Source organism: Marmota flaviventris, chromosome 14, assembly GCF_047511675.1.
Source record: "Marmota flaviventris isolate mMarFla1 chromosome 14, mMarFla1.hap1, whole genome shotgun sequence".
Classification (NCBI taxonomy): domain Eukaryota; kingdom Metazoa; phylum Chordata; class Mammalia; order Rodentia; family Sciuridae; genus Marmota; species Marmota flaviventris.
The window spans coordinates 93637627-93662849 of record NC_092511.1 but is presented as its reverse complement, the minus strand read 5'-3'; the positions used below and the strand labels follow the sequence as shown (position 1 = coordinate 93662849).

General features: G+C 42.8%; 1 protein-coding gene across 1 annotated transcript; it reads left to right on the top strand.

The window, feature by feature from the left end:
* Nucleotides 1–391: 391 nt before the first annotated feature.
* On the top strand, nt 392–17321 carry Il1r2 (interleukin 1 receptor type 2). The gene is made up of 8 exons (XM_027951798.2): nt 392–519; nt 1126–1387; nt 6262–6442; nt 8874–9048; nt 11300–11362; nt 13213–13348; nt 15023–15165; nt 17128–17321. Exons 1-8 carry the CDS (start codon nt 453–455, stop codon nt 17268–17270), a joined length of 1170 nt encoding a protein of 389 aa, XP_027807599.2. The 5' UTR covers nt 392–452; the 3' UTR covers nt 17271–17321.
* The last annotated feature ends 7902 nt before the right edge of the window (nt 17322–25223 follow it).

Here is a 25223-nt window from a genome sequence, read left to right as displayed (position 1 = left end):
ATGCGATTTTGCACAGGAAGGCGAGGGAAGGCCTCAAGGCAACGGTTGTGAATACCTCAGGGAGGGGTGGGCAGTGGCCTCTGCTGAGGAAAGGGTGCCTTGGGGAAGGAGCAGGGGTGTGTGAGGTACATTTCTGGGCAGAAAGAAATAGGATATGAAACCCCTGTTTTAAGGGGGTCATTAGGCCTTCCAGGGTTTGCCTGAAGGAATGTTCAGTGAACAGAGCCATAGAGAAGCAAATCTAAAAGTTTTGAGTTTTCTTATTAAAAAATCTAGGAAGAAAATTTCCATCATCAGGGGAAGCGTTGAGATGATTCCCTGGGACCATCTTCAAGGGATTCTCTCTGTCGGGGCTCCTGACTGTTGGTGACCCCTTGGTCTCCTCCTTTAGCTTACAGCAGGCTGGACCTCAGATCTCCACTTCCTGTGTCCTCTGGAAATTACCAGGAACAATGTCCATCTTGTATGTGTTGATAATGGGTATGTCAGCCTTCACCGTTCAGCCCGAAGAGCACACAGGTAAGAGCAAATCCTGTGGGGCAAGGGCTGGCCTGTAGCTTCTGTGGGGAAAAGTTCTCTAGTGAGGTTTTCTTATTATCAAAAGGCAAGATATAAATATGCATGCCTTGGTAGGTGGCAGGGGCTTCTTGCTCATCCTGTGTGCTGCAACCTGGGTGAGGGTCCTGCCAAGAAACTAAGCAAAGAAGTGGTGGGCTTGCCCTTAGCACATGGTTCCTTTGAGTTTTAACCACACAGCTTGTCAGAAGTAAGATTTTCCATCTGAATTTAGCTGACATCTATTTTTTAATGTCAACAAATAAAAAAACATGGCCAAAATTTTGAAATTTTTTTTTTGGGGGGGGTTTGTCACAAAGTAACCTGATTTAACTTTCCCAACAGAATGTGAATTAGAATTGGGAGTAGCCCTGAACTTGTCATTTGAGATTGCAGCAGAGGGTGTTCATGGCCTGTGGGTGCAGTCACCTTCTCTCAGGACATGGGACATCTTCTTCAGACGTGCTATGTCCCTCTGTCAGGACCAGCCTTAGTCTGGGACCCAGGGAGGTTCTGTGATCTGGGGAAGTTTGGGGCCTAAAGCCTGACTCTCACTTCTTTGTCCTTCAGTGGCTGCAGGAGACTGCCAGTTTCGTGGCAAGCATTACAAAACAGAATTCAGGGTGGAAGGGGAGCCTGTGGTTCTGAGGTGCCCCCAGCTGTGGTCTCAGTTTGGGGCCTCCATCAGCCCCCAGGCCCTTCTGACCTGGCGTAAAAACAACTCGGCTCAAATGATCCCAGGAGAAGGGCCACGGATGTGGACAGAGGACGGCACTCTCTGGGTTTTACCAGCCTTGAGGGAGGACTCCGGCACCTACATCTGCACTGTCAGGTGGGCCCCTGTGGGGTGGGTCTGGGTAGTGGGGCTCTAGCAAAAGTGGACCCTTGGGCTGTGCTTTTTTTGGGGGGGGCTCACGTTTCAGGGGTCTTAGTCCATAGACAACCTACTCCATTCCTCGGGGCTAAAGGTGAGGCAGGACATCATGGCAGGAATGTGTGGCAGAGGGAAGCAGCTCACATGATGATGAGGAAGCAGAGAGAGACTCCACTCAGCTGGTACCAAATATATGCCCCAAAGGCACACCCCCAGTGCCCCTCTTCTCCAGCCACACCCTATCTGCTTGCAGTTAGCACCCAGTTAATCCCTAACGGATAAATTTACCGATTAGGTTAAGGCTCTCATAACCCCAGCTTTTCATCTCTAAACCTTCTTGCATCCTCTCACACAAGAGCTTTTGGGGAGCAGTTCATATCTAAACCACAAAAAGAGCTTCTTCCATGATAGTCTGGATTTCAAAATCCAGTGCACAGGTAAGAATCCACATTATGTTCATCTCACTGCTCCTGACATACCCCTCACCTGGCCATTCTCCTGGCTCCCTCCCTTCTTTCATCTATTTAGACTTTGCTCAAATGTCACTGCTTGGGAAGGGGCCTCTCTAGTCATATCAGCGGACACAGCAAGCACTCTGTCCCCTCTCCTTGCCCTGTGATATTCCTTTCCATAGCCCTTTCCCCATCTGACACATCTGTGTGAGTTTATGGATTTAACATTTGTCCATCTATCAGAAGAACATAAGCCCCTGGGAGAGTAGGGACTTGGCCTGTTTCTTTCGCTGATGAGTCCACGTGGTAGGGATGCAAGAAATAAGGTAGAATCCTGAGTGGAATTTTAGAGCTGGATGGGTTCTTACGAATGAATGAAGCTGACTGCTGATTGTTTGGACAAGGGAACCAAATTTGCTCAGACAGCTCTTCCAGTGGAATCCTTGAGCCCGGAATGGTCCTCCCTTATTTCTACCCTGGTGTTTTTTTTTTTTTTTTTTTGTTAGAAATTGTAGTAAAATACACATAGCATTAAAATTTGCCACTGTAACTAATGTCAAGCATACAGTTCAGGCGCATTAAATATGTTCACTTTGTTGTGCAGCCATGACCACCATTTGTCTCCAGAATGTTTTCTTATTCTCACACAGAAAAACTGTCCCAATTAAACAACAGCTCCCCATTCCCTCCCCATCCTCAGCCCCGGGAAACCACCATTCCAACCATTCCTCTCTAGGAATTTGAAGGCTAGATACTTCACCTAAGTGCGGAGATGCAGGATCTGTTATTCTGCGACTAGCTTATTCACTCAGCCTAGTGTCCTTGAGGTTCATCCATGTCACAGCCTGTGCCAGAATTTCCTAAGACCGAGTAATGTTATTCCACATTCTGTTTAAACATTTATGCATCTGGAGACACTTGGGTTATTTTTGCTGTATAGGTCTTCTGAATAATGCCAATCTGAATATGAGGTATGCAAATATCTGTTCAAATCCCTACATTCAATTTTTCTTGGTCTACATACCCAAAAGATCATATGGCAGTTCTGTTTAATTTTTTGAGGAACTGCCATGCTGTTTGTCACAGTGGCTGTGCCATTTTACATTCTTATAAGGGTTCTATTTTTCCGTGTACTTGCCAACACTAGATATTTAAAACATAATTCTATTTATTTGTTTATTTATCTATTATAATTGCCACCCTGATGTGTGTGTGTGAAATGGTGTCTCATTGTGGTTTTTGAATTGTATTTTGCTGTCTCATTGTGGTTTTTGAATCGTATTTTGCTCATTATTAGCATTTTCTGATGTGTTTCTTGGCCATTTGTGTATCTTCTACGGAGAAGTATCTATGCAAGTTGCCCATTTTAAAAATTGTATTTGTTGTTATTGTTGAGTTGTAGGATTTATTTATATATCTTGATATTAACCACTTCTTGGATATGTAACTCGCAAACATTTTCTCCCATTCTATGGGTTGATTATTCACTCTAATAGTGTCCTTTGATTCATATACTTTTTTTTTTGATTTAATTTTTTTAACTTGTTTTAGTTAGTTATACATGACAGTAATTCCAGTTTACCTATTTTTTTCTTCAGTTGCCTGTGCTTTTGGTGTTACGAACATCACTGCCAAATCCAATGTCATGAGGGTTTTGCCATGTTTCTTCTAGGAATTTTGTAGTTTAGCCCTTACATTGGGTCTTTCCTCCATTTTGAGTTAATTTTTATGTAAAGTGGGAATGAGGGTCCAGCTTCATTTTTCATGTGTTTATCTGGTTTTTCCAGAATCATTTGTTGAAAAGACTGTCCTTTCCCCACTTGAAGGATAAAGTTCTAGGCCTGCTGGAGGTGATATTAAAAGTTTCCTGCCTTAGTTCTTCTGAAAGGTTAGGGCAGCCCCTTAACTTGACTGGGAAATAGCATTTCTGGACTTTCCTCTTTAGCTGCTGTCTTCATCTCTCCCCAGGGTTCTGTTCACCCCCTTCCACCAACTGCCTTTAGAGTCCTTGAAGATTCCATAAACTCATGCAAGGAGTTATTGTACCCAGGAATATTTATATGTAGAATGAAAACCAAAGAAATTGACATTCTTAGAACAGGGAATTACTGGTGAACAGAAGAGCTGCAGACATCAGTCCCACACCTAGGTAGTGTGTGTAAGTGAGAGAAAGAAAGAGAGATGGGGTGGAGTGTGGGGAGGGAGAGAGAGAGAGAGAGAGAGAGAGAGAGAGAGAGAGAGAGAACGATAGTTTTTTTTTTGTGTGTGTGTGTGTGATGGTGAGAATCTTCAAATCAATCCCATCCTGTCACTACCATCTATACACCTAGCTCCTGCTGTAATTTGGGGCCAGGTTCAAACCTATCAATGAACTTCACCTGGGAAGCAGGCAAGCAATCTTCTACTTCCATATCAAGGAAACCTGGATGTGTGATTTCAACGCATACTTTTTCTGTCTTTTTTCAGGGTAAAAAAATTCTAACTTTCTCTCAGGGGCATTCTTTGGAAAACATAATGGTATAAAACTTGGGGTCAGAAAAACAGAGGAGAATCTTAGCCCTTCTCTTTCTATCTGGTTGGAACCTTGGTTTTATTACGTGAGTTTTATGGGTCTCAGTTTTCCCCCTGTAAAGAGATTTCTTAAGATGGCTATGTGAGGTAACAGCATGTGAAGAATTCATGGGGAAAGCCCAGGTTGATGGTTAATAAATATGGAAATGCCTGGTCCTTCTTAAGGCAGTACTTAGGTCTACTGATGTGACACTATGCAAACATCAAGGAGAGGTGAGCAAAGTCACATTTGTTTTAAAGTTAGTTTTTATACTGGATTTAAAAAAAAAATCATAGTTAGTGCCTTGGTTTTATTTTTGTAGGAAAATAAGAGATCTAAGACTGAGGGGCAGTGGAAATCCCAATGTGTGCCAAGTTTTCTTTGCATGTGGGAAAGTTTACCTCGTTGACCTCCAGGACTCTCTTTCAACTGTAAGAGTGGATTTAATAGGGTGAAAATCACCAGCAGTTGCCATAACATTCTTTGGCATTTACAGTCATAGGGCATAAGACTGCCCCATCCTGTGACTTTTATGATCTTGTGATTTAGAACCCATGTAGCCTTTCTGTCACTCAAAATAGTCAAAATGATACTGCTGGAACAAGCAGCCCCCCCAAATCTCTGTTTCTTGCCCAAGGGGAATTACAAGATCAATGATGAGAACAAGTTTGTGACTCTAGTTATGTCTGGTAAGTTTGGTTTGCCCTAATTTATGGTTTTTTCCCAGAAACCCACAGGGTTTCCAGACTTGATTTCATTTCTTTGTAGCTACACAGCCTTAGGAAATTCATTTTTGTTATTAATTTCCCTCATCTGAAAATGATACAATAACCCTACCTCAGAGGACAAATGAAATGATGCAGGTAGAGCACCCAGCTCAGGACCTGGCATGTGCCAAGTCGCTGTGACCAGGTCTTGATGATGATTGTTCAGGTGTGCACTGTTCTTTGAACCTGTCCCCATTTGCATTTCTTTAACCTGTAGTGAAATTATGTAATTTTAAAGGTGAGAGTTAATTTTTTTGCATTTCTTTGTGCATATAAGGTTTGTTTATCTATTTTTCCCTCCAAACCAGATATGAAATATAATACAGATACTGACTGGCCTTATACATTTGAATTAATTATTTTTTACTTTCAGATAGTAAGTTCTTATCACATTTCTTTCATGTATTTTTCACACTTTGTAGCTTCTTTGAATAGATGTTGTTATATATTTTTCTGGGCAAGTAATTTTCACCCCACATACAAAACCCATCCTCATTGCCTCTGTTGATATGTAACGTGTCTTAGGTAGCTAGGAACTTAGCTGAGATAATTGTGTTTTTCTACTTTATTGTATATTTTGGATGCTGGGATTGAACCGAGGGTCTCACACATGCTAGGTGAACACTCTGCCACTGAGCCCCAGCCCCAACCTTTTTATTTTGAGCCGGGGGTCACTAAGTTGGTGGGGGTCTCACTAAATTGCTGAGGCTGGCCTTGAACCTGCTGTCCTCCTAAGTCTTGGTATCGCAGGCATGTGCATCATGCCCAGTTTAGTTAAACCCTTTTGAAGAGGACTTGGGGATTTCTTATTGGCTTTGAATGGTATTGAAATCAGGCTCATGAAGGGTCCCTTGGTGAAAAGTGTAGGTCACGTTACTGCTTCTGTATAGCAATTATGATGTTATGTTCTTTGTACCTAAAGATTTAAAAGAAACAGACAAAACTAACCAAGAAAATGCAGACTCAGAATTTGGTAGGGTTGGGGAAATTATTCTTAATTTCGTTTACTTTTACTTTGTCTTGCCATTCATTTTCTCCCCCACCCCCGCCTTTTTAAATCAGAAATGCTTCTCACTGTGATGAAATGTCCATTGAGCTCAGAGTTTTTGAGAACACAGAAGCTTCCCTACCGTTCATCTCATACTCGCAAATCCTAACCTTGTCTGCCTCTGGGTTGTTAGCATGCCCTGATCTGAGGGAATTCACCCGTAACAGAACTGACGTGAAGACTCGGTGGTACAAGGTACAGCTCTGAAAATTCCATTTTATTAAAATGTGTTTGGACAGTCATAGAAAAGATATATAATATCCATTTCTGAAGACAATACTTTCACTTGTATTCATATGTGTATATATCATATACTTATATCTTTGAAATGTGTATATATTAAATGATTAAAAATGGTTATAATTAATGTCTTCTTTACATGGCTTGAGAAAGATTCCTCAAAATTGTGATTTGTGAAGTCAGAATTTAAAATGAATCCAGAGTAGGAAACAGCTAAAAAATAAAAATAGATTTTTACTTGGTCATTTGTTATTTTATGTGACAATTGTATATATTTTTAAGTTTTTTTAAAGCACCTGACAATTAATCTTTGGGCTAAAGAAGTAAATATGAACACAGGTTTCCCCCCTCACTGGTTGAATAAATATAAAATATTATAATGGTTCTTAGTGAGATCATTGGAAAGTTAAAGAGCTGGCTCTTAGACAAATCAGCAGGGAGCTATGTGTAGACCTCACCTGTTTTTGTGCAATTCATAAGCTAAGGATAGTTTTCACTTTTAAAAATGTTTTTTAAAAAAATGGAATAAGAATGTCCCATGGCATTAACTGTTATCTAAAATTCAATTTTCAGTGTCCATAAGTAAAGTTTTACTGAGACTCAGCCATGGGCATTTGTGGATGCACTGTCTGTGGCTGATTTCACACTGCAGAGGACCAGGCAGACTGTGAGCTTCCAGAAATATTTACTATCTGGCCCTTTCCTGAAAAAGTTTGCCAATATTTGACACAGGCCATCGACCGGTAACTGAAAACTATATCTACAGATAGATATATATAATCGGTTAACACTGGAAACTATGAGATGATTTTCTGAAAGTAGATATTAGCCATCTCCTATGATGAAGCCCAGTCAGCTGTATAAGACTTCTCTTTTTTTAGAAAGAGCTTGAAGGGGGCAAATAAAAGATTTTTGCCTGGAGAGGAAAAGAGCACAGATCTGGAGAAAATAGGTCTGGATTTAAACCCTGTTCCTTCATTTAGCCTAAGCCAAACTACTTTCTTTCTTTTTTTTTTTTTTCCCTTTGGGACCAGGGATTGAATCCAGTGATATTGAACCACTGAGACACCTCCCCAGCCCTTTTTTAATTTTAATTTTGAGACAAGGTCTCACTAAGTTGCTTGGGGCCTTGATAAATTGCTGAGGCTGGCTTTGAACTTGCAATCCTCCTGCCTCAGCCCATTGAGCTGCTGGGATTAGGGGTGTGGCCACAGTGCTGGGCTACTTCACCTCTTTAACTTGTTTCTGTTGTAAAACAGCATTTAGTTAATCTGCTTTGAAGATTCAATGGAGTGGTGTGTATGAAGCGCTTAGCTCAGTGCTTGATGGATAAAGAGGCTGGACGGCACTGGCTCCCTCCATAATTAAGCTAAGCATTACTGAGCGTGCACTATGTCCAGGCTCCTTCTAACCTTGCCAACAAGTAGCCCAGACAAGCAGGGATTGTTGATCTCTCCGCTTCCCAGATGACAGGAAACATAAGGAATTTACCCAAGGTCTCCCGGCTGCTGGGTGGTGAAGGCCAAACCCTAACCCTGTTCCCCACATAGCATTGGAACAACTACCTTGCATATTTGACTACTCACGCTAGGAAACACGAGATCCCTCCTTTTAATTAGATGTATGATAAAGCAATACTGCGTGAGCCGTGTGGCTAACTATTTCAGTTTTGTCTGTGTCATTTCAGAGTAAGATTCTGAAATGACTCATGATTTCATTTGACTATTGGAAGCTTTGGTTTTGAAAGAGATGTTCCCCAGGACATGGTGTTCTCATTAGGATGTTTTCTTAAATTTTATTCCACTTCTCTTAGTGTATTGGAGGTCTCATTCTTGTGGGTTCTATTCTTCAGAGAATCCACAGAACTTGGTGTTTATAGGAAAAGTGTACATCATTTCTCCCACTTGGTTTTTTTTTTCTGACTAATCTTTACCAACTCCTAAAGTTGAAATATTTTAAAAATGATTACTGCATCATTATCTTTTCTAAATATTGTTGTCCAAAGTCATTGTGACTATTTAATAGTGATCTTCCTGGGTATTTCCTGAAGCCAGTAGGAAGCAGTTGAGTCAGAAATAAAGTTGTATTTTAAATGGCCTATTTTTCCAAGAAGAGTTCATCTCTTTTTCATATCTGTACTTGAACAAATATGCTTTAAATATCTTGGCTAAACAAATCAAGCCATTTTATTTGTTTTATATGTTGACAAATTTCTTTTCCTAAAAATACAGCTAAAATTATGCCCAAAGCATAAAATCAGTGAAGTAAATGCCAGGGCAATTCTTGGGTTGCAAATTCAACACTGGTTGATTCTGATGATGCAAATCATAGCTTTTGAGATATGTATTATTATATAATGTAATTATCAAATATATTTTCCCTCAAGGGTTCTGTCCCTTTGGATGAAAACAATGAGAAATTTATAAGTGTGGAGGGGACCACACACTTACTCATACATGATGTCTCTGTGGAGGATGCGGGCTACTACAAATGTGCCATAACATATGCCCACAAGGGCAGGCAATACAACGTCACTAGGAACGTCAAACTCCGCATCAACAGTAAGTACTTACCACCAAGGTGCCTGTCCTTCCTGGTTCAAGAACAAGCATCAGAGCAAATTCGGTTCACAAAGAATCCCTAGAATATCTTTGGTATGAAAGCAAAGGAAAACAGATAGGACTGTCCAAAAGCATCAGGCTAATAAGCCATCAGGGTGGTGGTGTGAGGAAAGGTGAATTACCCTGAGTGGTAATAAGATGGAGGCTAAAACTCACCACAACGGTTTCCTTGGATATTTTCTTCCAAAAGTCAGCGTCAAAGATTTGCTCCTACAGGGCTGGCGATCAGAATATAGCTGCTGCAACTTCATGTATAATTTAGAATATTAGGATTTTACTGGATTTTTCAACCAGAAGGTTCTGCATCAGCTTATCCAGTGGAAATTCCTTTCTCTATTTTTTTTTCTCCTAAGGTGTGTTGGGTGGCCTTTGGTACAGGTTGAGTACCATCAATCTGAGATACTTGGGACCAGAAATATTTAGGGTTTTTGATTGTTTCCCTCCAGACTTTGGGATATTTGCATATACACAATGAAATACCTTGGGAAGGGATCCAAATCCGAACATGAAATTAAATTATATTTCATGTACAACTTATGCACATAAGATTAATTTTATAAAGTATTTAAAATAATTCTATGTATGAAACAAAGTTTCATGGTGTGGAACTTTTCACTTGTGGCATCATGTCGGTGCTCAAGAAATTTCAGATTTTGGAGTATTTCAGATTTTGAATTCTCGGATTAGGGTTGTTCAGCCTGTACCAGGATTAATTATACTTGAAAACACTGTCGTGAACAGGATTGGCTAGCATTTAACATTTGCTGGACATATATTGCTTACCTCCTGTGTGCCAGACAAAGAGTTAGGTGCAAGGGGCAGAAGATGCGTGAGTCCTGGACTCTGTCCTGGGAAGTATGCCACTTTCCTTACCTACCGAATGGCACAATTGGATTCTTCTAAGGGGACTTATGGATGAGCCTGTGAGGGAGACTTTTCCTAGAGAATCCAGAGATTGTTTTATTATAAGGAAAATCACCTCTTCCATAAGTGGAAGTCCCTAGATTCCATTTCTTTTACTGTCCTGCAGAGAATTCATTCATATTAACTTCTTATTCCTCCACAGCCAGTTTGACTTGAGATGTTCTTTCAACGAGTCCCTAATTATTATCTCGCTCATGCGATACTGCACAGGAACACTAGGGGGCGGCCGACTTACATATTACACTGCGTAGCGAAATGACCCTCTGCAGCGCAGTGACTCTCAAGGGTGGGTGGGGGGCTGGGAGGATTCTGGACCAGCAGGGGCCTCATCATCTGGTTACTGATTACTCAAGCAAAATCTCAGGTCTAACGCAGAAGTACTAAATTAGAAACTGGATGTTGAGGGGCTGCAATCTGTCTCACAAGCCCTCCCTAGGGAGAGGCTGGTGCACCCTCACGGTTGAGTCATTGAGATAAGCAGTCTGGGAGGCTTCTTTCTCTTACCTGACTGCCTCAACCTGCATATGATAGCAATGTGACGTTGAAAAGAGGAATAAGCCTCTGGCCACAGTCACGAATCCATCTGCTCCTCCGCCTATGCCTAATGCTTACTCACGGGAGGATTTCAAAATACCCTTTCACAGAAGGGAGGATGGTAAGGCCGGCGGGCGTGCAGACAGCTCCCAGCTTTCACAGCACCCATACCATCGTTTTTGCTCCACTTCAGGTGCCCAGTTTGTTCAAGCTGGTTCCAATTCCCAGAGTTTTGTCTCCTCAATTAACAAGACGTTTAGCAGCCACAGCTGGGTTACTGTATTTCTCACCCAGTGTGGGATTAGCTTTACAAACAAATGGCCTTCCAGCCCCTGTGCCTGCTCTTGAAGAAGCTTCAGTATTCTGTGTGGGCATCCTGGGGTGGGGGGACCTTTGTGTCAAACCTGTCCCGTGGGCATCATCAACACACATTCAGGAAGCCTGGGAAGGCAACGGTTAATGGTTTATCACGGAGGAAAGAACAAAGCCCGACTGTCAGAGGAATGTGTAACTGTGGCCTCTTCCAGTAATGTCTCTGCTGGGAAAAGCATTGGCCAAAGATGCTCGATTTCGTGGAGAGCCTATTTCCTTTGCCAGACAAAAGGTCAGTTCCCACAATGACTGGCCCCACTGTGAAGGAGAACTTGGTTGATTAGCTGAACAATGAAACCTGAGTCTCACATTGAAGTGAAGGCTTCCCTAATGGAATCTCTTTTCCTTACATCTTTCTCAGAAAGAAAAGAGGAGACCATTCCTGTGATTATTTCTCCCCTCCAGACCATATCAACATCTCTGGGTAAGGCATGCAAGTACTGTACAACCCATGGTCCTGCAGTGGTGCCTGAAATCACAGAGTCAGGGGGTTGGGACTTTGTGGCTGCTGACCACACCATACCTGTCCCTGTAGGGTGGCAGTGTGCCTGGGTGGGGACCTTAGAACCCAGTGTAGGGGCTGAGATGACAAATGGGAGGGAACATTTTTGTTGTTAAAAAATGACATTATTAGAAAGCAAGGATACTTCACTTCATGAATATCCTACCTACAAAAATTTAAATGTAGAAAGCTGAACATTTTGCCAGCTGTTATTAATTGTAGGAGAAGATGAACAGCACGAAACCCTCACAGAGCTTCACTTTTAGTAAATTTAAAGTAATTCACATTACCCAAATGTGGCTGATCTTTCTGAGACTCCATTGGTTAGGTGACTTCAGCAGTAGTCAGAGACAGTTTCTTGACACTGCAGTAGCTATCAATAGGTTGAGTAACATGTTGAAGATGTCCAGCAAAGTTCCCTTGTTTTCACCCTAATTGAGCACAGGCTGTCCTGGCCAGCACACTTCCTTTTCAGTCCCTCGTAGTAGGCAGTGAAGGTGCATAAGTGGGCCGTACTAACAGCAGTTGATGAGGTGTTGGGTTGGGATGGCTGTGCATTGAGCATTTACGGTGTCTAATGGGATCTATTTGATCCCAACATCCTCTCTGTGGGAAGGTGCTAATTCCATTTTTCACAAGGAAAAGCCGCCCAGGGAGACATGGCGGCTTAGCGAAGTTCAAAAAGCCACACTCAGGGGCAGGCTGGGCTACAGATTGAGGTCTGTATGTCAATAAGCACACCTTTTTGTGTCTTTGTGTTTGTATAATAGTCTGGTGGGTCTGATGCTCATTTATCAAGCCCTGGCTATGGAGTGCTTTAGAAAAATGGTTTTTCACTTCTGTTTGGCCTTGGGTTTGAGTTTTAAATTTTAAATGGAGGCCATAGGAAGAGGGCTTTTGAGCTGTTGCGGGGATAGCTGGCTGCTACATGAATTGCATCCTGCATGGCCACCTTGACTCTGGAAACTACTAGGAAACCAGGGTAGTGGGGACACTGGTTGGTGCTCCCTGGATGCCAGTGCCCCAGCTCCCAATGTCCCTCTGCTGAGTGAAACCCGGTTCCCCATCAATTGCTTTCAGCAGTGCATGGTGCGGTCATGTGACCTGGATTTAACCCACTCCCACGGCTGGGGGAAGCGTTTAAAGTCACTGGAGTGGCAAAGGATGGGGAAGAGAGGGCATTCTGAGCCTGAAGTGGGGCTAGGTGCATTAAAAGACACCCCATGAGATACATATTCCCAGGAGGAAGAAACAATTGGGCAGGATTTATTCTTTTCCTTTGGTGACTTACAAAGAGGCAGCATAGGGGTGTTCCGTGCCATCACATCACATAACTGTAGAGGGCGCTGTCCTTAGAAAATGAAATTGGATTTTTAGAGGGTTAATCCTAAATGCCAGCCACCTTGGAGTTCTCAGGGGGAAATGTTCATGTTGAGAGCAGCCGTGGGCAAAGAGAGAGAATCTGCACATGGATCTGGATTTGTTTTGGATCCGTGGTGGAAGAAGGCAGCCACTGAATTCAGAAGGTCCCAGAGAAGAGGAGTGGTCATTGGTGAAGTCAAGCCGAATATTAAATAGTAACGCTCTGTGTGAACAGAATCATTTGGGGAAACTAATCTTCCTTCTAGAAAATAACTGGCCAGTGAGGGGTGTTTGAGAAGACAAGGAGGGGGGTCCCCTGCTTTGGCTTGTGGACAGATGTGAGGATCTGGGGTGACTCTTTTGCCCATGCTGGGTGCTGATGCTGGGTGTGCGTGTCTTGCTAAACACAGGGTCCAGACTGACAATCCCGTGTAAGGTGTTTCTGGGAGCCGGCACACCTGACACCACCCTGCTGTGGTGGACAGCTAACAGCGCCCAAATCGAGAGCGCCTACCCGGGAGGCCGTGTGACCGAGGGGCCGCGCCAGTAAGTGGGTGAGGGCCTTCTGTCGTGAGACCTCTGTAGTTTTCCCTCTTCCTTCTGGAGACAATGTCACATCCAGCCTATCAATCTGACACACATACCACAGTAAAAGTGACTTTTGGGGTGGTTTCACGAAAAAGTAACTTTTGGGGTGCTTCTAGTTTGAGACTGTTTTGAATTTTAAAATTTCTATTTTGCTAAAAATTATCTTGAGAATCAAACTGTTTCTAGACCCACGTGAGTTAAGTTTCAGTTGACTAGTTGGTATGGATGTTGCGTTTTGTAGCTGTTTTTAAAGATTTATTTCTTGATTTTTGCAGGCTTAAAAAAAAAAAAAAACATTTTGGAGTTGATACATTTCCCTTTGCCACTTGTCAACCTCACTCTCGAATATTTTCATAAATTCGACAAAAGACTGAGAGCTAACTCCAGTATTTGTACGGATGCCTGTTCTTTTTCTTGGGGGGACTCGTAGGCTGTCAGAGTGTCTAATAAAAGAAAGAATGCAGTTCTCATAAGCAGTCATCTCCAGAAAATGTTTCGTCACTCTGAATCTAGAAGCACCAGACTTCATAAATGGGAGGCATTTGTGTGAGAGGAAGGGAGACCATTCCACGTTCCAAATCCTAAAGTGTTCTTTAAATTTATCGTTTTGATGCTTTGAATCAGCCTGAACTTTTGCTTGCTTTTCTTTTGTCTTTTTTGAAAGACGTATCAGAAAAATTCTTTCTGGATGCGAATTAGTAGATAAAAAGGTCGTGGATTAGAGTAACAGTTGGCTTGCGAGTCTTTGTTGTGGAAGACTTGGCCACGACTAAATGCCCTGTGCCAGCTCACTCATGCTGTTCATTTACTTAAAGGAACACATTTTTCTTCCAGATAAAACAAAAGCAGTCCCAGTGGATCCATTCCACAAGGTTTTTATTCATGTAAATAGATAGCAGTGAAGTGTCTTCAGCTTCCGGTGACATTGTGAATGGCAGATATCCCCACTAGAGCTCTTCCACTCTGCAGCCCTCTGACCTGGACTAGAGTTTCAGAGTGACAGTTGGCAGTAGAAATGAGGAGGTGACACCGCTGAGGGATGGAGTCCTAGAGGTGCCCTCCTCTTCAATATGTGAATAATTTCTTGGTGAGAGACTCAAGATTCCCCTAAACAAATGTCTCTGTTCCCACTACTGGATCTTTGTTTGTCAAGGGTCTTTAAAAATAAAAATTTTGATTGGGCATGATGGACATGCTTGTAATCCTAGTGACTTGGGAGGCTGAGGCAGGAGGATTGCAAGTTCAAGGCGAGCCTCAGCAATTTAGTGACACTCTGTTTCAAAAAAAAAAAAAAAAAAGATGATAAGGGCTAGGGATATAGGTCAGTGTGGTACAGCATCTCTGGGTTCAATTCCTAATACCAGAAAAAAAGATTTTTTTTTTTTCCATCAACCAAACCAAAATGAGAATGTAAGTTGTCAGTCTAACAGAGGTCCTATTACAATGACCAGCATCTTCAATGACACTCTGTCTTCTAAAAGAGGCTTAGAAATTCTCCCAGATAATTATGATGAAAAATTCTCCTGACTTTATGAAACTTTAAATCAATTTAAGCACAATGGGTGCTTCTAGTTTGAGACTGTTTAGATGCCTATGTTTATACCATGTGTAAGTGAATATTTTCTCACCTAGGGAATATTCAGAAAACAATGAGAACTACATTGAAGTGCCGCTGATTTTTAATCCAGTCTTAAGAGAGGATTTGGATACAGATTTTAAATGTGTCGTCCTTAATACACTGAGTTTTCAGACACTACAAACCACAGTCAAAGAAGGTATGTATATTGGGGACAGAGGAGAAAACAACACGTTGAATGGATGCTGAACAAAGCTACAGGTTCTCCAGAAGATTCCTTAGGTGGTCTTCTTGCATTGCCTGTTAGGGGAGCCCAGAAAAAAAAATCTCCTACTTTTAATTTTTTTTTTTTTTTTTTTTGGTGTGTGATAGAGGCTGGACATTGGGAGATCATACTCAAATACAAAGTTCAGATAGCGAGATAAGTTTTGGCAAAGGTTAAATAGCAAAATAATTTCTGCTATGAACTTTAAGCGACCCTGTGTCCTCCTGTGGTTCTGCCTTGGATCACCAGGATCAGCTGTCCTCACATGGCTTCTAGAAGAGGGTGGGTCATTCTTTATCTTGAAGTTGAAAAATTCCATCCTACAAAAGCCGGATACTGAAAGACTCCAGGGTTCAGGGTGGCTTTAAGGTCAAAGCCATTAGGTTACAAGGAGTAAGAGCAAGGCTGTAGCCAAATTAACCCGGTGTCCACTTAAGGACATTGAAAAAAGCAAAGCAAGACCCTCATGTCATCATTTTTGACATTTTTTTTTTTTTTCCTGAACGTTCAAACATTGAGCAGGAAAGGGAGGTGCAGATGATGTCCTCTCTGTTGACAGACTGCAAAGACAACAGCCCCTAGCCCAAAGCAGCTCCCAGCAGGGATCTCAATGATGCCTTCTGACTATGCTTGCACATGTCCACATTTTGCTAGGAGGAAACTGTTGGACATACTTTAATTTGGAAGTTTGATGATTTGGCCAAGTTTCAGGAGAGGTATCAACAGCCGGCACAGCTTTGCTCAGCTCTCTGTGCTACCAGAATTGCACTACCTGAGCCACTAGTTAAAAACACAGATCCATGGACTCTTCCCAAGTATTCCCAGGTGCGTTTTCCTGGTGGGCAGCTGAAGGTTGCAGTTTCCCAAACTCCTTGCCTATTGAAGTTTGAGAACCAGGACATATGTGTGAAGCGTGGTGTTTCTGATTATTTTCATAACGAGCAGGCTGGCAGAGAAGACAGTGAGATTGTCACTGTACAGATTTGGACATGGGGATCCCATAAAAAGCAGCTTCCTCCCTCTGGGAATCAGACTAGTGAGCCAAAGGAACCCGTGCTTCGTCTGGTCCTGATGCTGGAAACCTTTCACATTTTTCCTTCACCAGAGCCCTGTGTCTGTGTGTCCTTGGCTGGGCATGCTGTGACTGAACCCAGAGGGCACAGGCTGAGCCTTTCCTAAGGACCAATAAGCATATTCATCTGGCTGCTGAAAAATCACAAGCTTCATTTATTTCTAATCTGGGTGAATTTTTAAGGTATAGGAATCCTCAGGAGAATCAGGTTGAGAGTATATTGATTCCTGAGTGTCTAACCAGATTATGGCAAACAAAAGCTTAAAAAAGGTGAAATTCCAGCCTCAAAAACAATGTGTTTAATAACACCCTATTCCCATATTTACCATTTAACTTTTGGTTTACAGTTTCTTCCTATATTTCCATAACCTAGAGATGTCAAGGAATAGAATCTGCAGTTGCTGGATTTAAGCAATGATCTTGGCATCCGGGAACTTGACTCTAAGTTTGTTTTCCTGGGTCAATCCTCATGATCTCCATGCTCATTGAAGAGAGGCAGACAGTTCCCTGGCCAAGTCACAGATGGTTCACTGAGGTGTAAACAGACAGCATCTTAAGTGCACACTGTCCACATTTGGAACACTTGGTCCCTTGGCATGGGCCCCTACTTTGTGATGTTTTTGATTAACAGATCTTATCTAACTGGGATTGTGTCTCTATTGCCTCAGATGTCATTCTCAAATGTCCTTGATCTTGGCATAAGGAACCTACTTTCTGGAAACCAATGCACATTTATCTGCTTCCTTTTTTCTCAGCCCACCCTGCCCCTCCTGTTTTGCTGTGAGACACAGTTCCATCCTGATATGTCTCTGCTTTCCCCACAGCTTCCTCCACGTTCTCCTGGGGCATTGCGTTGGCTCCCTTGTCGCTGGTCTTCTTGGTTTTGGGGGGAATTTGGATGTACAGACGCTGTAAACACAGAACTGAGAAAGCACGTGGGCTGACAGCGCTCAAGACCGGCCTCTGAAACTTCCCGTCCCAAACCCGTGCAATAAAGGAAGTGGGAATGCCAACGCGATCACCATCCTCCTCCTCCTTCTTCTTTCATTGGTTCTTTTTGGTTGTATAAGACAGTAGAATCCATTCTGACATAATTATAGAAGCACGGAATACAGCGTGTTCTAATTCAGCCCCAGCACCCCTCCTTCCCCTCCCCTCCCCCACCCCTGTTCCCTTCCCTCTACTGATTTTCTGCCATTTATCCAGTTATTATTATTTAAAATTTTTTTTTTAATTATAGATGGACACAGTATCTTTATTTTTTTTATTTAATTTTTTTAAAAAAAATGTGCTGGGGATTGAACCCAGTGCCTCACACCTGCTAGGCAAATGTTCTACCACTGAGCCACCACCCCAGCCCCCACGGTTATTTTTTTTAAAAATTAATTTTGTGTGGATATTCAGGAGGGTGGGATTCCCTGTGGTGTATTCATATATGTACACAGGAAAGTCATGTCAGACTTATTGCACTGTCTTTCCTTCTCCTCTCCCCCCTCCCTTTCCTCCATACTGGCTGGGTCCTTTTGAGGGACTCTTCTTCAGTTGTTTAACAAAGTTGTTGGGGGGCTGTACTGGACTGAAGTCTTATAGTACTTATTTTTCTGAATCTCAGTGACAGGAGCAAATGTGCATATGGGTGGGCTTGAATAGCTTTCCGCTACTTGTGATGGATTTTAGAAAACGAGGAGTGGAAAACCTCTAAATGGATTTTGAAACTCATCTGTTCACTCATCAAAATATAAAGATTGTCTAGGCTGTGTGGAAGGTGGTGTAGATGCCTAGTTGACAGTTTGCCATTCAGAGCCAGAAGTCTTATTTTGATCCTGGCAGGGATGACTTAGAAATGCTCAGGCAGAAGAATCAATACAGTCGGTGAATTCTTTGGGAAAGATGATCCAAAAATAGTGATTAATAAAGAATTACGATGATCCCCAAAAGACACCAGCTGGAGCATATTGGCAATTGCAGAAATGGACCCAGCTTCATAACAACACTTCTGAAAACAAGAAGGACACTGAGATAATTATATGCAAATTGGAAAAAAATAGAACCAGAGCCTCTTTTATAACATACTTCAAAAGAATTACACACGGATAAATGGGTTGAATTAAAACAAAGACAAATGGCAGGAAGATCAGCCTGGCTCACTCTTTCACCTATTTATGGCATTTGATTATAGCAGCCCAACTAGATGAAGAAAGATACCTTTCATAAAACTTTATGTGTTAAGAGTTATTAATTCTTTCACTTATCTGACATGATTTCCTTCAAATTTTATCTTCGCTATTTTATTGTATAGAAATTGTGATTAAGTTTATCAGTCTTTTCTCTTGCAGTTAGTTCCCTTATGGGGAATGAACACGAAAGGTTCATCTTCTTTTCTTTTATTCCATAAATATTCACTAAATGCCACCTTCACAGGACTGGAGATATACCTGTGATCAAAACGACACAAATATGGCTCTGTTTAAATTTAAATGTGGCTTTCTCAGAGGCTTTTTCGTCCCCTCATGTTGCTTCATCCTTTGATACTCTTCCCACTGGACCTCCCAATGTATGTGTGCCTGCTCATTTCCTATTTGTGTTCCCCATCTGGATGGAAGATCTGCCAGGGCAGAGATGTCATTTTGATCACAGGTGTCTCCCCAGCCCTGTGAAGGTGGCATTTAATGAATATTTATCGAATAAAAGAAAATAAGATGAACCTTTCGTGTTCACTCCCCATAAGGGAACTAACTGCAAGATAAAAGATTAATAGGCTTAATCACAATTTCTACACCATAAAATAGCGAAGATAAAGTTGGAAGGAAATCATGTCAGATAAGTTAAAGAATTAATAACTCGTAACACATAAAGTTTCATGAAAGGTATCTTTCTTCATCTAGTTGGGCTGCTATAATCAAATATCATAAATTGGGTGGCTTTTAAAGAACAGAAATTTAATTCTCCCATTTCTAAAGGTCGAGAAGTCTAGGATCAAGATACCAGCAGATTGGGTGTGTGGCAAGGGCAGCTGGTTCAGAGAAGACTGTCTTCATGACTTGGTCACCCCCCAGGACATCACCTCCCATTACCACACCATAGGGGTTTAAGGTCTCCAAATACAAATTTTAGGAAGACACAAACATTCAGTGTAGTATAGTAGCTCGTCATCCTGCTAGAGACCGTGAGTAGGGAGCACATGGAAAGATGAAAATCAGAGATGCAAATTACAGCTGCTCAGAGATACCAAGGCTCAAGAGTGAGATCCAGACTGTTAGGAAGCCATCACTTACACACCCTGTAATTCAGTTTAAAATTTGGTCCTGGGAAATACAAAGGCAATATGGACCAAGCCAGGGGTCCAGGGGGCCAACTTGCATCCACTTGTCAGGGCTAAGCATCTGCCTCTCTTCCCATCGCTGTTCAGTGATGTCACGTTGACAATTAAAAATCCACCATCATCAGAGAATTACCCCATAAAAATTGGCAAATGGCACAGATCAGCCCTCTCCTCCCCAGCATATCACTTTAAGAGTCAGACTGGTGCCAAAGAGGCCCAGGAATTCAGTTTAAGAAATAATCCCTTGAAAGAAAATGGTTAGATGTATGAACTAATTTAGTGAACACTATTATTTGAATGATGAAAAATCATGCTACAATTATCGGTTATAACTGTCAAGATTGTGAGACAAATATTTATAATGTTAAGGGACAGCAATGCATTGTTTCATGCAGAATTTATGGTTACAGCAATATTGAACTTTGCATATGGACAAACAGGAAAGTTAGAAAGAAGAACTTTTAAGAGATTTTTCTGGGTCCAAGTCCAAGTGCTGCCCATGTGGTTTGGGGGCAAGTCCTTTAATCTCACAGTTCATTAATTTTGTCATTTGAAAAATGGGAATAATCATAGTAATTGTTTTGACTATTAAACTTTACTTTACATTTTATCTTTCCTTTAAAAAAATTTTTTTAACTGTCGTTAACTATTTAATAATTAAAACCAGAGTAGGAACAGACCAAAATTTAGAACAGTTGTACAGTTTAGACTGTGGATAAACTGCAGCCTGGGGGCCAAATCTGGTGTGCCCTCTGGTTTTATAAAGTGCGAATTATAGCTACTCCTGGTTGTTTACGTCCTGCCTTGGACTGTTTTCACTCCTTGAAGATAGAATAGTTGAGGAGGCTAAGTCTAAAATATCTACTCTCTGGCCTGTTATAGAACAAGACTGCCTCCCCCTGGTTTAGACTAAGGAAACCCCTGAAGGCTTTTGACCTCAGCTGTTGTATCTTTATCTCCTCTTCCATCCTTTCTTCTATTTTCTAAGCATGTGGTGGGGGTGGGGAGGAAGTAGGAAGAGGAGGCAGAGGCCTCTGAGCCCCTAATCAAAGCAGGATTTTATCCACTAAAGGCAGGAAACAGGTTTGTGATGGAAGGACCACGTGAGGACATCACCAATGGCTTCTGCATCTGCAGGTTGGGTACCATGGGGCGCGTATTTCTCTTCCTTCCTGGGACTCCTCCAGGGCTCTCTGGAGTTCCCCACCTGCAGATTCTGGCAGTTTCAGCACTGACCCAGAAAAGAAGCTGACTGCAGCCAGAAAGAACTGCTGACGACTTCTCAGAACCTCCGTCGGCAGCCCGGGTCTGTATTTCCTCCTCCCCAAGGGGCGCAGCATGGGGCCATGCTGTTTAGGAAGAGCACTACGAGCAGGGAGTTGTGAAGACTGGATTTATGCTCACCTATGGGATAAGTGTGATATTGGGGTTGATACAATTTTTAAAAAGGGTTGTTTCTTTGTAAGAGACATACTGAATTATTTATGGGATGATATCTGAGATGGGATTCAAAATTATCCAGGGCTGGGTGGAAGAGTAAACAAGGTTGGCCACGTGTTGATAACAATCGACACCCATGGTGGCTACTCTGGGCTCCTTAGGCCATTCTGTCCACTTTTGTGTGTATTTGAAAACTTGCTTAGTAAAGAGTAAAATGAAATCTAGGAGCAACCCCCATGAGTAGGGTACAGGAACCACAGTAAAATAGGGCGGTGGATTTTATAGTGGTAACTACTCTAATAAATGAACTGCTTGCAACAAAATATGGATGGATCTTTGAAATACATTATTGAGTCAGTAAGTCCAAGAAATGTTTGCTTATAGCTCGTTGCTCTTTGACATAAAGTGAAAAACAACTAAAACTAAGCTCTCTCACACACTCATACATCTGTGGTTAAAGTTGTGTCACACACGTGCTTTTACATGTGTGTGTGGATAGTGATGATGTCAGGCAACAGCCAGGGGACAAGAACTGGGATGGATAGGAAGATGTAAATTGCATGGGGTTCTTCTTGGTCTCATGTTGGGCAGAGGATTTTTATTGTTTAACTTATCATCAAATAAACAGATGAAGAAACAGGTCCTTCAGGGACCAATGGAGAATGTGCATATTGAATCAAGGATCGTGATTAACCTAACTCTCTGCACCTGAGTCCATGTTAAACCCACAAGTTGAACAAGTTGGCTTCTTAATGTGACTCATTTCGGTTAGACTGAGCCTATTGTTTTAATCTTCAAAAGGTTAAACTGTGCCTTTATGAAAGATGCAGGGAAGGGGGAGACGAGGAGTGGAAACTTGGCACTTCCTTGCACTGCCTCTGAGAAATAAAGCAAGCCCTAGGTGATGTGATGTCACCTCTCGAAACTAACCAAGGACAGCAGGGGATAGCCCCAACAGACACAAATAATTATTTATGCACTAAAAGGTAAATTGGATGTCTCCAGTATTTCAAATATCTGTGAGAGAGGGTAGGGGTTCTTATAAAGAAAGAGTGGGATGTGTAGTTCCTGTAAAATTCTCAGGGCAGGGGTTTTCTTGCTCACTGATGCAACCCCAGCACTGGGCCCATCGTCTTGGTACTGGTGGAAGGCAATTACAGAGTGTCTGCTGTGTGGACAGATGACCCATTACTTGGATTTTCCAGGCCTGTGTGAACAAATGGGGTCCTGTTAGCAGCACTCAGCTAAATTCCTCTTTTGCTCCTGCTCTCAGACTTGCACTGCCTTTTTACCATGACCTCCTGCCAAGAGCTCGCTTGGACACACAAATGCTACTTGTGTTTCTGAGGTTGTTTTTCTGTACGTGTGGACTCCACCCATGGGCATCTGCCATGCATGCCACTTTTTCAGGGCTACTTGTTAATGTCGTTGGGCTCCAAGAAATCACCGTCATCCCGCACGGGCACTGCCCTGGGCGTCCGGAGGACAAGCTGTCCAGCTGTCATTCTGGGCTACAGCCTCCCTGTGCCCTCATGGAAGCTCCCCTTCCGTGGCTCCTGTGGCTGGCCAGGCTCCAAAGCAGAGGTGGTGTGTTGTCACCTTTTCCACAGGGCTCATACCTTTCCAGCGGGGCATCCTTCTCTCTGGCATGTTTGCAAAAACCACTTCCTCAGACAAAGCAAAGAGAAACAAAGCTTCCTGCCAAGAGACTCCTGCCCACTGGTTCCTCGGAAACCGCTCAGTCTACAGTCACCAGGTCCCTGAGGGAGGCCAATCCACTGGGGCCAGGTTGACACAGATAGATGCAAAGATTGGGGGAGAGAAGGTTTTAGATGAAAAAAAAAAATTGGGGAGGCAAGGTAAACAGAACGAAGAAGGGGAAACCAACATGTTATTGTCTGCACTGTGCTAGACTTTACCCAATATAATGCTAAAAGTAAACTTTACCAGGCAAGTATTTTACAGTGCATTCTCAAGATAAGGGAACTGAGGCTTATTTAGTTTAAATATTACTTACGTCTTAGAGAGTGTAGCTTGGTGGTGCAGCAGCCGTGGGTGTCCTGAAACTAAATCTCAGAACTGAACACAGCTGGAGAACAGCTGGGCCCTAGCAGGGGCTGGTCTGAGTCAAGGTTAAGGCAGGAAGGAGCAGAGCAAATATTTGCTTTCCTGGGGAAACGTGAGTCCCAAGAAGAGATGAGCCACATCCATTCAGTCCCCCTCCAAACTCACCAGAAGATGTGTCTGGAATCACTGTGAGGGGACCAGAGTGACTCTAACATGATCCTAGGAAAGGAAGCATCAGAAAGGGGGACCAAGTGTCCCTCTTTCCTACAGGGCTTCCCAGTGATTTGTAGGCTTAGCCTCTGGGACCCCCCCCCCCCAACAAATCCAAGGTCCACTGAGGCATTGCTGGGTTTCCCTGGCATGATGAACTGTCCATCAAAATCGTCCTGCTCCTTCACCTTCCTGAGCCTGCTTTCCTAGGGAAATAAGGTGTGACTCCCTGAACTTTCCTGAGCCCTTCAGGGGCTAATGAAGATTTAGCCCCCAGAAAGCTCAAAAATGGTTAAGAACTGTATGTAAATTAAACTAGTTTCAAAACGGTGCTGTCCCTAAGGCTGACAATGCACCTTGTGGCATTCCCTATTACAAATTGCTGTTTGAAAATATAGATGTTATTATTATGCAGATAGGGTGAGGCCAACAGATCAAAGGACAAGTGCATTAAAGGAAATACAGTATATACTACAGAGCCCAAGAGGAGGGGCCACGCCACATCATGGGGAAGGGGCATGGGAAGCATGAGGCTTGATCAGGAGGCAGAGGGAGCCAGGGGAGAGTTTCTGTGGGTGCAGAGATGGGTGAGGCGGGGAGGCAAGATATGATTGGCTGGTATGAATTATCAACGAGCTCTGGGGTGTAGGGTCCGTCCCTAGCTGGGCAGGTGTGTAGTGATCCAGAGTGTGAGAGCTCCTTAGAGCAGGCGGGGAGGGGCAGTCTCTCCAGGGCTGCAGGCTTCCAGGTGTGTAACCATCAGAAGCACACAGTCAATACAACTTCATCCGGCATCGCCTGAAATGAGCATCAGAAGTTTTGCAAGGAAATTAAACAGCCCAAAGTAAAGATCCAACAAAATAGATGCTCCCAATATTATTATTTTTTAAACAAGAATACCAAGTATCCTTTATTAAGTGCAGTAAAGCAGCCACCATAAGACCTTGCAAATGTGAACAGCAAAACGTTAGTGTTGCACTGAAATGTTGGCAATATCTAAAAGGGATGTAAAACAAATCTCAGAATTTTTGAAATCAAAATCTTAGTTTCTCCTTCCATAATTCCTTCTTGCTGAGCCCCAACAAGAGGGGTTTCAGTCTGGGTTGTCACTTTTTTTTTTTTTTTGGAGGATAGGGTGTGGCTCCCTAGGATCTTGGGCACTGAATTGGCCTCTCATCTGTCCCCTTTTGAAGAGTTCCAGGTGTTAATGCAAGATTAGCACAGCCCGACCAATCTGCACTACATTTTTAAAACAAGCCATTTCTGGGCACTGGAGTGACTCCCCAGACAAACATTGCTCCCAGGACCCTGTACTGAGTGTTGACAGTGGCCCCAGCAGAGCCTTGAGGGTATCTGAGGAAAGATGGAGACCAGCCTAGCTGCTGGTTCTCTGCACATAGCCCCACACCAGAAGTGTCAGCATCCCCAGGAACTCACTAGAAATGATCGGCCTGTTGATTAGAGACTCCGGGTGATCCAGGGTCTGTAGTTTAACAAGTTTTTCAGTTGGTTCTTCTGCACAAAGGCCGAGCACCCCTGCTCTTATGGATAGTCTAGAATCCATGAGCTGAGAATGTAAGCCACCTTTGGCCAATTAGCTTAACAGGAGTTAGTGAAATCACATGCTCATTGCATCTGGGGGGAATTCCACCCATGCATCTTACCTCTCCCTCCAGTATCTGGGACCCTGTGCTTTCTTGAATGACGCATTCATCTTCAGGAGTACTCCTGATTGCTCAGGCTCCGGGCCTTATTTTTTTTGGTGACTTTCTTCCCATCCAGCATATTTGGAATTTCTCCTAATGGTTTTTCCTGAGAACGCTCATTTCAGTCCTGTCTGGTGGACAGAGCTTCCTCTCTGTTGTCAGCAATTGCCATGGC

Bases quoted from the DNA above. Each gene is read 5' to 3' on its own strand.
- Il1r2 (XM_027951798.2), top strand. From the start codon at position 453: ATGTCCATCTTGTATGTGTTGATAATGGGTATGTCAGCCTTCACCGTT. The intron at 11,363-13,212 runs GTAAGGCATGCA...TGCTAAACACAG, and splicing joins GACCATATCAACATCTCTGG to GGTCCAGACTGACAATCCCG. The intron at 13,349-15,022 runs GTAAGTGGGTGA...TTTCTCACCTAG, and splicing joins GTGACCGAGGGGCCGCGCCA to GGAATATTCAGAAAACAATG.